The 16,127-nt window shown below is 40.7% G+C and overlaps 1 protein-coding gene across 2 annotated transcripts in view; it reads right to left on the bottom strand.

Moving 5' to 3' along the window:
• The window catches only part of FBXL7 (F-box and leucine-rich repeat protein 7), a 450,647-nt gene extending 434,520 nt beyond the window's left edge, over nt 1-16,127 (bottom strand). The window contains exon 1 of one of the 2 annotated variants that reach the window (XM_011994183.1): nt 15,968-16,127. In XM_011994183.1, coding sequence (XP_011849573.1) covers nt 15,968-16,004 — 37 coding nt within the window. In that variant the 5' untranslated portion in view covers nt 16,005-16,127. Of the gene's footprint in view, nt 1-14,956; nt 15,243-15,967 lie in introns of those variants that run through there. The other variant, XM_011994184.1, reaches the window with a different exon arrangement.

Here is a 16,127-nt window from a genome sequence, read left to right on the forward strand (position 1 = left end):
GACCACCAGCATGGGGGTAACCACCCACATGATTCAATTACCTCCCACGAGGTCCCTCCCACAACGTGTGGGGGAATTATGGGAACTACAATTCAATATGAGATTTGGGTGGGGACACAGTCAAACCATATCAATCTAGAATAGACTCTGGTACATGGATACCTACAAATATATTGAATTAAAGACATGCAAGTAACTATATGCAAAGTAAGACATAAAAGTCCCATACGAATAAACTGCCATGGTAGTTCAGAGGGAAGACATACTGAATGCAGTTAGGAGCACCGGATATATTTTCTCAAAGTACAGAGTTTAGTACTTTAAACAGACACATCTCAGGGAAACCAAAGAAAATTTCATTTTAAAGAGTTAACATTGAATTGGGTTTGAATCGAGTAGATCATGATGGGTAATTATATGGGAAGAATATTCCAAGAAGAAATACAGCATGATACAAGACACAAACTTGGGAAAATAAAAGGTATGTTTAGGGAACACTGAGTTTCCTGATTTGACCAGAGTATAGAGTAAATATAGAAGAGCAGACCGAAAGAAAGAATCTGGCTCACAGAACTCTGTGTATCAACTAAAATAAATTTTGAGTTAATTTACAGACAATGGGAGTCTAAGAATGTTTTCTAAAGGAGTAGCTGGTTAATTATGCCAGGGAAACTATATAAAATATGGATCCCTGTAGTAGTGATAATAATAAGCTAATCATCCGTTTTTCAATTAATTCCAAATTTCTCAGTATCATAGTGATTCTAAGCTTATAGTAATTTGATAATCTCAGTGGAATGTTTTTGAGCATAATAAAATGACTAATAAACTATTTAGTATAATCATGAGAGTACATATTAATTTTTAGTCATTTTTCATCTTGCTTATGATTCAACTCACTCCTGTATGTTTCCTCTGCCTAATGAATCTGTACTTGCCTTTGGTCCCTCATTTAGTAAGCATTGCATATTCCCCAATACTCTTAATAAGCAGTAACACGAAATGCTGATTTCGGACAATAACAACTATAACCATCTGCTACTTCTTCACTATTTTTTCTTCAGTATTCTACTGAATACTCACCAACTATTGTGAGCTTCAGAGATCACTCTTCAAAGCACAGCAGACAATCATTAAAACAGAACCATGGAGGAATGATTGAGATATCTGTTTTCGACACCAGAGTTGAGCAAATGGATCAGGCAAATGGTCTCTAGACCCATCTGCAGTCAATTCTGAGTTACAGCAGCAGGACAACTCTGAAAATATTCCATGATGGCTCTTCAAAAACAGAATCAATGGCAGTAGCCAGAAACTGTAAGCTTGTTTTTTGTTCTTTTGCCAACTAGTTGTGTGCTATTGGTCAAGTCACTTGAGTGCACAGAATTTGACTTCTTCATCTATAAGATGAAAGAATTAGACTAGGTCCCCAAACAGAAAACCAGCGCATGTCTCTTAATGGTCAGCTGAAGGCTACCCTTTAAGCATGGCTGAGACTCCCAGGAAGAAGATGACTTGCCTAACAGTGGCATCCTGTCCATCCGTGGCCACTGCCAAAACAGCATCCTATTCCAGTTTCTTTGCTGTCTTATGTTGGGTTCCCTGGTAAACAGCCTCTGAGATGGTCTGAGTGCAGGTGGTTTACTGGAAAATATCCTTGGGATCACCTTACGAAAGGCAAGGGGAGAATGCAAACTGGACAGGGAGAAGGTGGTCTATGATGTAGTTGCAACATGGGACTCTGCAAACTCCATGGGGCGCTCTGGATACAAAATGACCCTTCAGAATTGTCCCAAATTGTACCTTCCTCAACTAGTCATTGCATGTGGCTCCCCGCTCCCTCAACCTCCCTGTCTTGGATAAGAGTAATTTCTGGAGAGGCGCTGGGCTGTGAACCTTCAGTGGCTAACATAGGGCAGCCAGGGGCACAGGCATGTCAGTCCTGAAGGGGCCATCGGGACAGACAAGTAGGGCAGCCACTCTATCCATCTCAAATCTTCTGAAAGTAAGGAAAAAAGGGAAGAAGTATGATGAGGAGGAAAGAAATGGATTACAATGAAACACAGCTAGACTAAGAAAATTGATTTTAGTATCCCAAAGCCTTGCTATCTGTATGACCTTAGTAAAGCTGTTTTATTTCTTTGTGCCTCAAACTCTTTGTCTGGAAGGTGCTCTGAGGTCATCTTCACCACTATAACATCCATAATTCTACTCAGTATTTCATTCTTGGTCAGTGTCCCATTTTGTTACCTACCACAGAGCTTACAAGTATTCCTAATGGGGGAGGGGCATCAAAAATCTCCAGTAGCATTTGTAAGTTCATCTTTGTTGAATGCAAAGAGATGATTTTTGGCGACAGCAAAATTTAAATCTACACACTACAGTGAACGCACAGCTATCCCAATATTAAATTAGACTTGCAGGCAGCAACTTGGGAATTTCAACATTAGATTGAATACAATTATTCAGTTAGTTGTATCTTTATTACCCATGCTCCCCCTTGTGAGGCAATTTTCCTTATTGGAAGTAAGGCAACCCCAACCAAAGCATTTAAAAATGATCCTTTTCCTGTTTTTATTATCCTGTATCAAAGAAATAACTATTTGAAGCACAACCAAGGGGAGGGAATTGGTTTTTTATTGCTCAGTTCATGTTGTTATGGCTTTAGAAGTGCTGAAAGACTCCCCAAGGAAATACTGCCTCTCCAAACAAGCTTGCAGGGTAATCAACAGGAGAGGTCTTTCAAGAGAGAGAAAAAACAGAAAGAAAAGTATTAAAATATAATTAAATAAGTAAAGTGGATGCAAAATAAAATGTGAAAAGTATGTTATTCAGAACAGAAATGTCATTTCTTGAAATTTATTTCAGAGCAGTATGCACAATATACATTATCCAAATGAGGCTACATAAATCTTTTTGAGCAGCAGAGCAGCTGTTGATCTTTAAAAATAAAAACTAAAACAACAAATATGAATGTTGCCTATGAATCTGCATTGACATCTGGCTCTTCAAAATGAAGGTCACCCAGGCTCGTGTCATGCAGAGTAAAATCCCCTCCACCAGTGAGACATCACATCCATCCATCTGATCTGAACACACACGCAGGAAACAAACTAAAACATACAGCTGCAGGCAGATACCACATCACAGAATGATTCCTTCAATGCAACCACTCCAAGGCCTTTGTTCACAAGGCAGTTGCCTTCACCTCAAGTTCCAACTCCAAAGGCTCACATCTTGGGCTATTTTCTTCTTCTCTAGCTTGATTATTATGGTGATCCTTTATCTGAAGCTGCTCCTCTAATGGATATCATGTTATTAAACATTTTAATTGTACTTCTTAAATTCCTTGTAGAAAGATACTGTATTTCTTACCACAAGAAAAAAAAAATAGAAACAATGGAGTTTGCTCGATTTCTAGGAAAGGGTTATTTAAATCTATTCTCATGTACGTGTGCATATCCATACACATTACAGGTCAATATTGTTCTTTTTTTTTTCTTATATTGGTTACTTTGCTTCTGATTTTAGCAATGTGGGCAGCTGCAGCTAGAAGCAGAAGATCTACTAGACATCATTCCAATCACACCAGACACACACGATATTTTTCTGTATTTTGTAAAACAAAAGGAGAAAACTAGAGCTACAAAGCCACATCTGATCAATATGAATCTAAAAGGATTCATAAGCCTAAGACTCTTTAACACAGAGACAGAACATTAAGCCAAGGAAATAATTTATTAATTTAAAGAACAAACGTTTTCTAGATTAATGATTGACTGAAGTTTTCATATAAACCCAATTTCCAAGTCAGATAAAACAAATACTACAAAACAACATAATTTTCAATTAAAAAAATATATATAGTAGATTCTACTCAATACTAATCACTGAAAATAGTTAAGTCAACAATACTGTAAATGGGTGAAGCTGAAGAGTCTTCAGCAACTGTCTTTGGCAATGCTTAAAAATACCTATTTCATTTTTCCTTAAATAGACAAGCAAAACTATTTTCATCTATAAGAAAATGTAATTATGTTGATAAAAATAAAGTTCCAAACTAGAATATCCTCAGAAAAAGGACATAGGTCCATCCAGAGAAACTTATTTTTACGGGGGTAAAATGTCCAAGTTTAAGAAAGGTTCCCAGAAAATATGACATGGCTATTCATAGGGTTTTTTCCTAGACTCAATAAAGATCATGGCTATAGATCCATCCTTATTTATTCATTTAACAAAACTGTATTGAAGACCTAAGTGTGAGGAGCGTTATAATCACGTGAGTGTGCATATATGGAAGGATGAGCAATGAACAAACACAAAGGAATAGAAAACAGTAAAAGAAATAGAGATTAAACTAGAGGATAGTGAATGGAAAGTAAAGCAATTAAAGACTAAATTAGTAAGATGGATTTCTATCAACAGTGATAGAAAAGCAATGAGTTCTGATAACAACGTATCCTAAAGGGCTTACTCCAGAACCTAAACACTTCCAAAGACCTCTGTGAAATGCAGTTATTCAACAACGAAGGATAGGAGAAGACTGAAGAGAACAAAGACTCTCGTGAGGCTGAGGGTCCCCAGTTTTAGAGCTGATTCTCTGATCTTCCCAATAGTAAAATAACTTTCTCTTAATGTCCCAAACAGAGTTTTGCAGAGGAGGGAGCCCCTGCTGAGTTGTTTAAACCAGGAAGTGTACTCTAATGAATAATGTCACTTTGTCAGGATCCTTTGTCTTACAGTAGTTCACGCTGCATTCTCATCATTTGCCATTTCAAAGCTGCACTCCTGGGTTGTGGCTCTGTGTTTTGAGATGACCAATAAGGACCCAGACTTCTCTATTCCTAATAGAGCTGCAAAAGTGATGAAAGGATCCCCATTTTTCTTTGCAGGTCCCTATTTTCATCTGCCAAGACCTCAGTTTCCTCATCTATAAACTGACAATAATGATTGATACCCCTCCCACCAGTCCTGTGATGATAAATGAAATTAATTCCTGAAATGCCTTATAATTTACAAAGCAATTTCACAGACATAATCATGGAGAAGCCTGGGCCAGGGACTGGTGAGAAAGAAGGGCAAATTCTCCAATATATATTGGGATAATTCCCCATAGCATCTGCTGTTTTAAATTTATAGCTTTGCAACCAAAGGAAAATATAAGGTATAAACTCTCAGGTATTTAGAACAGAAGTTAAATGTGTACACTCTTCTCAGCCCTCCATGAGCCTTTGCTCGTGTGTAGGCACAAAGGCTACCCCAGGTAAAGGGCTGTCCCAGCGCAAAGATCAATTAAAAGTTACTAATGTCCTGGAGAACTGGGAGGACAGCCTCTCAGCTCTACTTTCACTCTGTGGACTCTAAAGAATATGCTCATCATTTTATATGCTAGAGTTATTACAGACATTGGATAGCCTGGCAATTTGTCAGCAGATTGCTGCCTAAGAAGCAGTTAATTTTTCCTCTGGAAAGGGAGCAAAACGAGTTAAAAGATTCCCTCAGAAGATGCCTTTCATTTTTGATCACCTAGTCCATAAAACTATCATTTGGAGGGGACCACCTCTCAGTCGCTGCAACTGTTTTAAACACACAAACAAAACAAAGATTGGGAAAGATTGAGGCTGCAACCAAAGTGAGGGTGCCGGACAGGGTGAGGAGGGGCGTGGACTCCAGAGCAAACATGGGGAAATCAGGTGTGACTCAGCCACACACCAGCTGTGTGCCCTGGGTAGGGAGCCGGCATCTAAGCTTCTGTGTGGGTAACTGTAAAGTGGGATCCATCATCAGTGCCAGCCTCAATGGCTGTCCTTAGCACTACCTGAATGACTTAAGGTGCTCTGGGAGGAAGTGGCACCTAGTAAGAGCTCAATAACTGCTGGCTATGATTATTAAAATGATTAAAAATGGAATAAACTTGGCAATAACCAAGCCTACCAAATATCTATTAATAATCATTTTTGCCCTGTAAGTTTTCTTCTTAAGAAAAGAGAGTTAAGTAGAACATCGATTTTGTTCTTTTTACATTAGAAGGCAATTGATGCTCTAATTCCCAATCTCCCTGAATTTGTTCTGTTCTCTCCTCTCTTTATTTTTATGTTCTTTCTTCCTCCCCTCCCTGAGCTGCATACCTTCTTCTTCTTCCTGGGGTCTGAGTTACCACTGACAGCTGGAATGTGTGAGACCTGCCCTTGGTCTTGGACTTAACCAAGATGCTTCCACTACTTGACCCCAGTACTCAATAGAACCAAAAGGTTCAACTTCACATATAAGCAGACTTTTCCTGACTTCTCCACCTTGCCAAAAAGTGGCTTACTTACAGCAAAAGGGCCAATCCACAAATATCAGAGAAATTCCTGAAATTTTTCTCCAGAAATTTTGACTCCCTTTCCACTGCTACATCTGCATGGAAACTGCAGCAAAGGAATTTACCACAGAATGGGTAGCAAACAAAAAAATGTTTTAATAACATTTCTGCACATTGCTCAAGGCTTCTACAGTTACAATTATGAGTTCATGCAGTGTTAACAACTGTTTTTCATTTTGTTACTGGTTTAAGAATTTAAAGAGGAATTGATAGAACGAGTACATGTAATTCACAACCTAATAGAGATTTGCAGTTCCAGAAACAGTCTACACTTCTTCAACTACGGAACGGGGAACATGCTGACCATGTGCTTATTTTTCACTACCCAGGAAAATTCAGAGATGGTCAGTGATTATTCATGTCAAAAGTTTTAAAGCTGTCCCTCTCTGGGGTATTAACTAGCACATTTTAGAAGTATCTGCCCATCAGCTTCCACTGTTACTCACTGTGGTACATGGGCTGGGGAAGCACCCAGGCAGGCCAGGGTTTCCTGCCCCTTTGCTGAAGCATACCGTGGTCTTCACTTACACGGAACCCACAGGAATCACCTTCCACGAACTAAGCCATATGAGAAATGGAACATGATGGTTTTGGGGATAACCAGGGAGAATCTCTAAACAAAATATTTAGCTTTTCCCAAGAGCCTGTGCTCTACTTCCTCCCTCCCAGTGACTCACTATTTTTTTTTTTTTTTTTTTTTTTTGGTTTTGGGGTTTTGTTTTTAGAAAACAGGCGCATCTTTTAGACATTTCAGGAATTCAAGACATTGTCCAGGGTTGTCATTATTTAGAGGGTAACTCAATTCTTAGGCACACTTCCCACTTCTCACTCATGTCCACATTTAGCACACTGGGGAAGTAGAGTCTTTCCGTGAATCAGGAAGATTATCTTGTTCAGACATCACTGGCCTCCATGCCTAGCTTCTCAGTTAGACTCTGAACTTCCTGAGAGCACATCTTATTGTATCTAGAGATTAAGGCAGTAAGATATGAAAGAAGAGGTCTGAATTTCTGTAGCTACAGCAGGAATAAAAATAAAAATAAAAAAAAAAAAAGAAGCTCCATTCTGAGGAAGTTCCACCAACACTGATTTTATTACCAGGAGGAAGAACTGCCACTCTGCCCCTCCCAGCAGACCCTATGCTATACAAAAGTGCCTCAGAGCTCCCTGAGAAAGATGTTCTTTTTGTGTGATTCTAGTCAACGTGTAGCTTCTGATCAAATATCACTGACCAATAACATCAATTAAAAGTCTTATCTCGAAGTGAAAAAACTTATTCAAGTCACTCACGATAAACACAATTAAGGGTCTTGCTTCAGGTTTAGTAGATCTATGTGTTTTAGGACAGTAATACAAGTAACAATCACACTGTAAGTTTAGTTGGTATCCATTACTGCAATGAAAATAGGGTATCATTTATCAAATCCAATTTTGGGTGCAGGTTATATCCCACTAAAGGCAAGGAAATAAAGAAAATTGGTAGATTTTCAAATTAATATCTAAATATATTTAGATAGATATAAATACATATGTATAATACACTCACATGCATAATTAGCCCAGAAAAAGTGAGCGAAGTATTTTCTAATCACTAACTAATATCACAGAGAAGGACTGACGAGAAAAAGTAGCAGCATGACTTAGAACTAATAACCCTTCATCCAACATAATCACATGTGACAGAATGTTTCCTAGGGAACGTGGTTCAGGGTCAGATAGTTGATCCCCTTACTCAATGAAGAAATCTGTAGCACAACCTCCTCCACTGTAGTGACCACCTTCCCGTTTGAGAAGGCTCACTCTTTCCTTAGGTAGCCCAGCTACGATTTGGGCAGCTCTAATCATTAGACAGATCTTCCTTAGGCTGAGCCAAATACAACTTCTTGTAACTTACATACATTCTTTGTTCAGCAGTCTGAAGTCTAATTTTCTTCATGACAGCGCTTCAAATGTTATTTTCTAAGGTACAGATAATGTCCCAATTTACGATTTTTTTAACTTTACCACAGTGCAAAAGTCATGCATTGAGTAGAACCTGTACTGTGAGTACCCATACAACCATTCTGTTTATCATTTTCAGCACAGCATTCAATAAATTACAGAAGATATTCAGTACTTCATTTCAAAACAGGCTTGATGTTATATGTTTTACCCAAGTGAAGACTAATGTAAGTCTTCTGAGAATATTTAAGGTAGGCTAGGCTAAGCTATGCTGTTGGGTGGGTTAGGTGTATTAAATGCATTTTTTGACTTAAGATATATGTTTTTTGAGATAGAGTCTCGCTCTTGTTGCCCAGGTTGGAGGGCAACGGTGTGATCTCAGCTCACTGCAACCTCCACCTCACAGGTTCAAGCCATTCTCCTGCCTCAGCCTCCTGAATAGCTGGGATTACAGGCACCCATCACCACACCCGGCTAATTTTTGTATTTTTTAGTAGAGACGGAGTTTCACCATGTTGGCCATGCTGGTCTCAAACTGCTGACCTCAGGTGATACCCCCGCCTCGACCTCCCAAAGTGCTGGGATTATAGGAGTGAGCCACCGCACGCTGCCTGACTTAAGACTTTTTTTTTATTGGGACATAAGCCTGTCATAAGTCAAAAAGCATCTGTATATAAGTATCTAAACTTCATTTATTCCCTTCATCCATTCAAGAAATTTATTCACTCTAGATTTTATTCCAGATGCTGTCACAAATGTTATTACATCCCTAAGGCCATCTTAAAATGCGTAATACCTAGACACTTCTACCAAACAGCTAGCCAAAGTTATCCAAGCAGCTTTCAGACATACCAGTGGATATGGCCTCAGGACAAAAGCGAATCTTAATACTCAGAATCAATCCAGAATCCATTCTATTTCAAAAGGCAAAGAGAGTTAAGACAGTTTATGTCAGTTGATTTCCAAGTGAAAACAAAAGCTACCTCTACTTTCTGTTGTGTTTTAAATGTGCAAAAAGATTCCCCAAATTTCGAAAAATACCTTCTCATTGTTAGACCAAAGATGGTATTGTTAGCTGCACTAATAATTTATTTGAAACTAATAGCAGAACAGTATCACTTATCTCCGACTTGCATCAGAATGAAATGAGTCGCTAGAGGCAAAAGATGAACGAACACGTACTTCCACTCAGAACTAGGGTGATTTTTTGAGATATCTTAGGCCAATATGCACATATTCAATAAGTCAGGCAGCATTCAGTAATCAAAGCAATAATAGGATATTACCTTTGAAGAGCACACCCTGGGCCTTCTCCTCCCTTCCCTTAAATGAAGTCACAAATCATCTGTTATAAGTGGATGAAACATATTAGCAAAGAATCTAGTAAGACCAGGGGCCAGACTGACCCTGTTGCATTGCATTACTAGCTGACTACAGAAGACTGATAATGTTGTACTTTGCGCAAAATGATAAATGTATGCCTTCACACTTTGCAAAGGAGTGAATAATTATGCCCTCCCAAAATTCATACGCTGAATCTCTAACCCCAATGTGATAGCATCTGGAGGTGGGGCCTGTAGAAGGTAACTAGGTCATAAGGGTAGAACCCTGATGAATGAGATTAGTGCCCTTAAAAGAAGAGGCCAGAGAATTAGCTTGCTCTCTTTCTCTCACAGCCATGCAAGAATACAATGAGAAGACGGCAATCTGCAACTCAGAAGAGGGCCCTCACCAGAACCTGTCCGTGCTGGAACCCCAATCTCAGAACTCCAGCCTCTAGAACTGTAAGAAACAAATTTCTGTTGTTAATAAGTCAGCTGGTCATGGTACTTTGTAATAGCAGCTTGAACTGTCTAAGACAAGCATAAACTGCACAGAAGCCCCCCTTATCCATAGTTTTACTGTTCAGTGTCAGCAACCCATGGTTGTAGTTCAAAACTAGTAAATAAACATTTCCAGAAATAGACAATCCCTAAGTTTTAAATTTTGAGTTCTTTCCAAGTAGCGTGATGAAATCTCACACCATCCTGGGAGGTCCAGCATCTCCACAATGTAGACGCTTCCAGCCCTGAAGTCACGGAATAGCCATCTCGGTGATTGAATGGACTGTGGAGGTACTGCAGGGCTTGTGTCCACATCACCCTTATTCTACTTCATAATGGCCCCCAAAGTGCAAGAGGAATGATGCGGGCAATTAAAATATGCCAAGAAGCCGTAAAGGGCTTCCTTTAAGTGAAAAGTTGGAAGTTCTTAAGGAAACAAAAAAAAAAAAATGTATGCTGAGGCTGCTAACATCTACAGTAAGAATGAATATTCTATCCGTAAAACTGTGAAGGAAAAAGAAATCCCTGCTAGCTTTGCTGTCTTACCTCAAACTGTAAAAGTTAGAGCCACCATGCATGATAAATGCTTAATTAAGACAGAATTAAATTTGAGGGTGGAAGAAATGGACAGAAACATTCCGAATGACTGCAATCAGGTTCGGTACTCTTCAAGTTTTAGGCATTCACTGGAGTTTTTAGAATTCATCCCCAGCGGATGTGGGGGACGCTTCTACGCCCCTCGGTTTATCACAGTGATTAAAAGTAGCAGCCAGCATGCTACCTGGATCCTCAAAGCTCAGCCCATCATGTCCTTCAGGTCTTGGTTTAAAAGGCAACTTTTCAGTAAGGCTCTTGGTGCCTGCTCTAATTAAAATGTAATACCCTCCACCCACATTCCCAATCATCTTAACCTGACAATTTTCTTTATTCAGGGACCTGAGCCCCTTGTAATGTACCACATGGTTTACTGAATTACTGTGTGTGGGTGTTCACTGTTCCAGTTCTCCTTCCTCCCAACACACAAGCTCACACACACACAAGCATTTATGAATGACAAGGACAGGATCTTCATCTGTTTACTGACTTATCCCAAGACTCTAAGAGTCCTGGGCCCATAGCGGGAAGTTAAAAGTTAACATATATTTAAGTTGAATGAATGAATAAATGACTCTGGGCTTAGATAGAGCTGGCCCGGGGTCCCCATTCAGCCTACACTGACTGAACGACCTTGGGAAAATAATCATCCTCTCTGGTACTGTGTTCCTCATCAGTAAAATGTAGAATCTACAAGTAATTACCCCATAAGATCCTTGCAGGGATGAAGTGGGTCGCTGCATGGCAAGTGGTTTAGAATTATGCCTGGACATAGAAAGCTTTCAGCAAATGTTAGCTGCCATTGTTATTATAATTTCAAGATACGTTTCCTGAGGTGGCAATGGATTTGTGAAGATTTATGCTCTCAGGCAACTGGCTCTCCTCTTATCTGACAGCACCGATCTGAGATGGTGAAAAGAATTCACTGCCCTTGGTGGAGCAGCAGAGTTACCAAGGATCTCGCCCCTTCCCTATGGCCTCTCATCAGTCCCAATTTAACAATATCCTCAGCTTTGCAAAGAAGCTGTTAACAGTGCAAGTGGTACTGCCTTTGACCTGCTGAAGCAGAATAAACAAAACATTGAAACCACCGAGTAAGTGATGGTGAGGCTCAGAAACCTTAAAAGGCAGGGAGAGCAGCTTCTCTTTTCCTACTTGAACTGAGATTTATTTGGCTTAACTGGAGTCAAAGCTAATGGTTCTAATGACTTTGAAGCACCCCAACTCATCCTCCAGATTTCTACACATGGACTTACACTTCATGGAAGAAGATATATACATACACACGAAAATCCCTCCATAAAAGAATTTACCAGACCATACTAATCACGTACACATTAGCTTCATCCCTGGAGTAAAATCCAAGTCTCTCTAATAGCAATAGGAGATGGGGCTGCAAATTAGACCAATAACCTGCATATTCACTACGGATTTAGGAAAACAAAACACTTTGGAAACACCCATTATCAATTCACACACACGTTTGATCTATGGAGAAAAGCAAGGATTTCAGGACTGGTTGAGTTAGCAGAGGAGGAGGAGGTTCGTGAGGAAGATAGAGACAAGAGATCAAAAAGGATGACAAAAGTGGGAGGCGTATTTACTGATTTCTTGGCAATAGCAGTCTTAACTTCCCTGTTAGTTATGTCTTTCCGAAGTTAATCTCTATGAAGTGGTTCCTTACGGCATTATAAGAGCAAAATGAAATGAATGACTACACATTCAAGGAATAGTAATAACAAGTAATGTCAATAAGAAATTTCTCCCTTCACTTTAGAGAACAAACACCCCAGAGTTGATGCTGGAATTAAATTTTTAGACTCCCAAGTTAATGCTCTGTACTCTACACAATAAGTTCTCTCAGCTTTAACGTGCATGTGATAAATGATGGAGTAGTGTTGCATTTTTGACAAGCTCCCCGGTGATGCGGATAGCGCTAGTCCTTGGAATATAGAGTTGGAAGCCTCTGCCCCAGTACATCTGCTAAGGTAAGCCTCGTGAATAATTGTTTTCAATGAAAAGGTGTTTTCCAAGAGCAGAAGAAAGTGAGATTACCAACAGAATACTGATGTGTTAAAAGTTCTAATAATTCAACAATATTTGTGATATTCAACAAACATTTGCATAGCAATGTCAACTGTCATTATTAGGTAAAATATACTTAAGTTGCAGATTTTTGAAACATACACAAACACCAATATTTTAGAGTTGAGCAATCTATTAAAAGAAAAACTTCAGCTGAATTAAATCTAAAGGAATTTAATTGAGCAATGAACAATTCGCAAATCAGGCAGCCCCCAGAATCACAGTGGATTCAGAGAGACTCCAGCACATCCACATGGTGGAAGAAGATTTATAGACAAAAAAAGGAAAATGGCATACAGAAATCAGAAGTAAGGTACAGAAACAGCTGGACTGGTTACAGGTTGGTGTTTGCCTTATTTAAACACAGTTTGAACACTCAGCAACGTATGACTGGTTTAAGTACGGCTGCTGGGATTGGCCAAGACTCAGCTATTTTTTTGTTTGTTTGTTTTCTTTTGTTTTTTGACACTGAGTCCTGCCCTGTTGCCCAGGCTGGAGTGCAGTTGCGTGATCTCAGCTCACTGCAACCTCCATCTCTCGGGTTCAAGTGATTCTTCTGCCTCAGCTTCCTGGGTAGGTGGGATTACAGACATGCGCCACCAGGCCCGGATACTTTTTGTATTTTTAGTAGAGAGGACGGGGTTTCACCATGTTGGTCAGCCTGGCCTTGAACTCCTGACCTCAAGTAATCCGCACGCCTAGGCCTTCCAAAATGGCGGGATTACAGGTGTGGGCCACCGCGCCCGACCTGTTTTCAATCTTGCCTACCTATTAAGTTAGGTTGCAGTTCATTCACAAGGGCTGAAATATAGAAGTACAGAGTACTTCTCAAGCCATATTTATTTTGCTTTAATAAATCTCTCACTGTATTTTATTGGTATGCACTCATAGATAATTTCCTCCTTATGTTTGAGATACACTATACAGAAAATCCACTAATTCTATATAACTGTCTTAATTTTCAGTCAGCTTTGATAATGAAGATACTATATCTAGGGGTTGCTTTTACTTTCTTTGAAATGTAACATTTTAGATAAGAAAGATGGCACTGCCACACCTGAGCCCAGCAGGTTATTTGCAATCTACCATGGAATAACAAAGTGGACCATAACCCATTACATATATTACATCCCTACTTAGGAGGAGCCACAGTATAGTTGGGGGTTGAAGAAGAAAAAAGAAGGTCATGTTACTTCTATTTCTGTTTTCCTCACCTGTAACAGAGGAATCTCGATGCATTTGAAGAAAGTTGATGAAAACTAAACACAGTGTGTACCTCTAGCCAAAACTCACAGTTACCTTGTAAAGCTTCCTATTGGTCCTCTTGAATCAGCTGAGCATAAGAGGTTTTTCCTATAAAAAGTCCACAGTGCATCTAAATCTGATCCCAGTAAAATTTCACTTCGCCTGAAGTGAAAATGCAGAGGTAGCATTTAAGGATAACAGCTGGAGAACATTAGTTCCCTGTCTCCCCTTTTCTCTCCCAAGGGTTGAAAATTCTGCTGTTCAGACAGGAAGTCGTCATATACCACACACTGCACAATACGGGAATGCTGGGATATAAGAACAAGTTGCAGAGGATTAGAAGGGCTGGGGCGGGAGGCGGGTGGGGTGGGGTGGGGGGACTGTTCAAGAAAGAACTCATAGCAGTGATTCTATGTACCTCTTGGGTTGTCTTTTTCCTCCGACAGTGCTCGACTAGCATATACCTAGAATTGACAAGCACATGCTACAATTATGTCCTGAAAGCTTTTTAATAACTCAGAGTAAGAAGGCTTAATCACTTACTTTTCCGCAAATTTTTATAATATTAACTCTAAGACGCTTTGGGGAGTGGCCCAGATTCTGCAATAATCTTTTTTGGCATACTTTCACATTTGCTATCTAAAAAGGCAGCCTTTAACTTTAAAAAAAAATAGTCACAAAAAAACCCCTCAAATCACTGCCTAAGATAAGGAAATATACATAAATACACACACACACACACACACACACACACACACACACACAGAGGCACATATGGAAGTCAAAACATGATGATCTGGAAAAAGAATGACTTAAACAAAAGGTTCTTGTGGATATGGTTTTTGTAGGGTCGGTTTCTGCTGTAATTTCACAAAACTGCTGAGAAACGAGGAGAGACACCCACATTCTGTGGCCACAGCTCAAAGTTTCGAACAGGATGATAAGAGTTTCCTCCAGGCCACAGGCTGAATAGCTAGCCTGCATTCCTACCAGTCTGCAAGCGCTGGCCCCTCCTTTGCAACCAACTGTCCTCTGGGGGCGGGCTGTAAAACTGACCCAGTCTCTTCCACTCCTCTTCAGCCAAGCCCACCAGACACAAACCTTCTTAACTTTTGAACTGCAGAAAAATGCCTTTGCCTTATGCATATCAGGGGCTAGCTGTTAATTGGGATACAACGCTACGGTTTTATGCAGAGTGGGAGGAGGGAGGAGAAAGGAGGGAGAAGCCAACCCAGACATCCATCATCCTTTTAGGAGTAGGTGGAGTTTAAAGTTTCCCCAACTTCCAAGTTCCCACTTGACAGGCAATATTTCTGTGCAATTTCCAGCCCCACGTAACAGATGGTCCTTTGCCCGTCTCGAGCCCCGAGAGAGCCCAGACAAAGCCCCCCAGCCATTCCACGCCTCGCAGGACTGATAGGTGCTTAGTTTCATGAAGCTGTCAGAGCAGGGGCAGCGAGCAAAGAATGGAAACTTAACTTCTCCTTCCAGAAGTTTTTCCTGCTACAGTAGAGTCCAGGGGGCTGGAGCACAAAGGCCCGGTAAAGTTTTCACTGAGCTATTTTTCAAAAACGTCTTCCGCCATCTGCCAAACCATCATCTCCTAAACCCCAGATGCCCAGGGAAGGAAGATTGAGGCACATGTGCTCAGAAACACAGCAGAGATGCAACTTGAGCCTTCCCAAAGACAAACTGGGAAGTTGCTTAAAGAGACCCCCACGGTGGAAAAGCATCCTCGGGGCGCCTGACCTACTCACTGGTCACTCTCTGCCAAAGGCGAAGGTGGTGACCCAGACAGGGTGCCAAATGGGGTGCGTCACGGCCGCGGGCGAGAACCTCCCTTCCCAGCCGGGAGGGCGAGGGAAAGGGGAGGAGGGACGCGATCCGGGAGTCTGAGGACGGGCGGCCCACTCACCCTCACTGCCGTACTGTTTGCCATTGTTCGCGCCCATCCTGTTGCCGTCATGCCCGCCGTCTCCCGGGACACTCCATAGCTGCGGCGCACCTCCTGCGCGCTCGGCCCGAGGAAAGCCCGCCCGACGGGACCGTTAGCTGCACATCGCCCCCCCACGCTC

The sequence above is a fragment of the Mandrillus leucophaeus genome, unplaced genomic scaffold, assembly GCF_000951045.1.
Source record: "Mandrillus leucophaeus isolate KB7577 unplaced genomic scaffold, Mleu.le_1.0 Scaffold445, whole genome shotgun sequence".
Classification (NCBI taxonomy): domain Eukaryota; kingdom Metazoa; phylum Chordata; class Mammalia; order Primates; family Cercopithecidae; genus Mandrillus; species Mandrillus leucophaeus.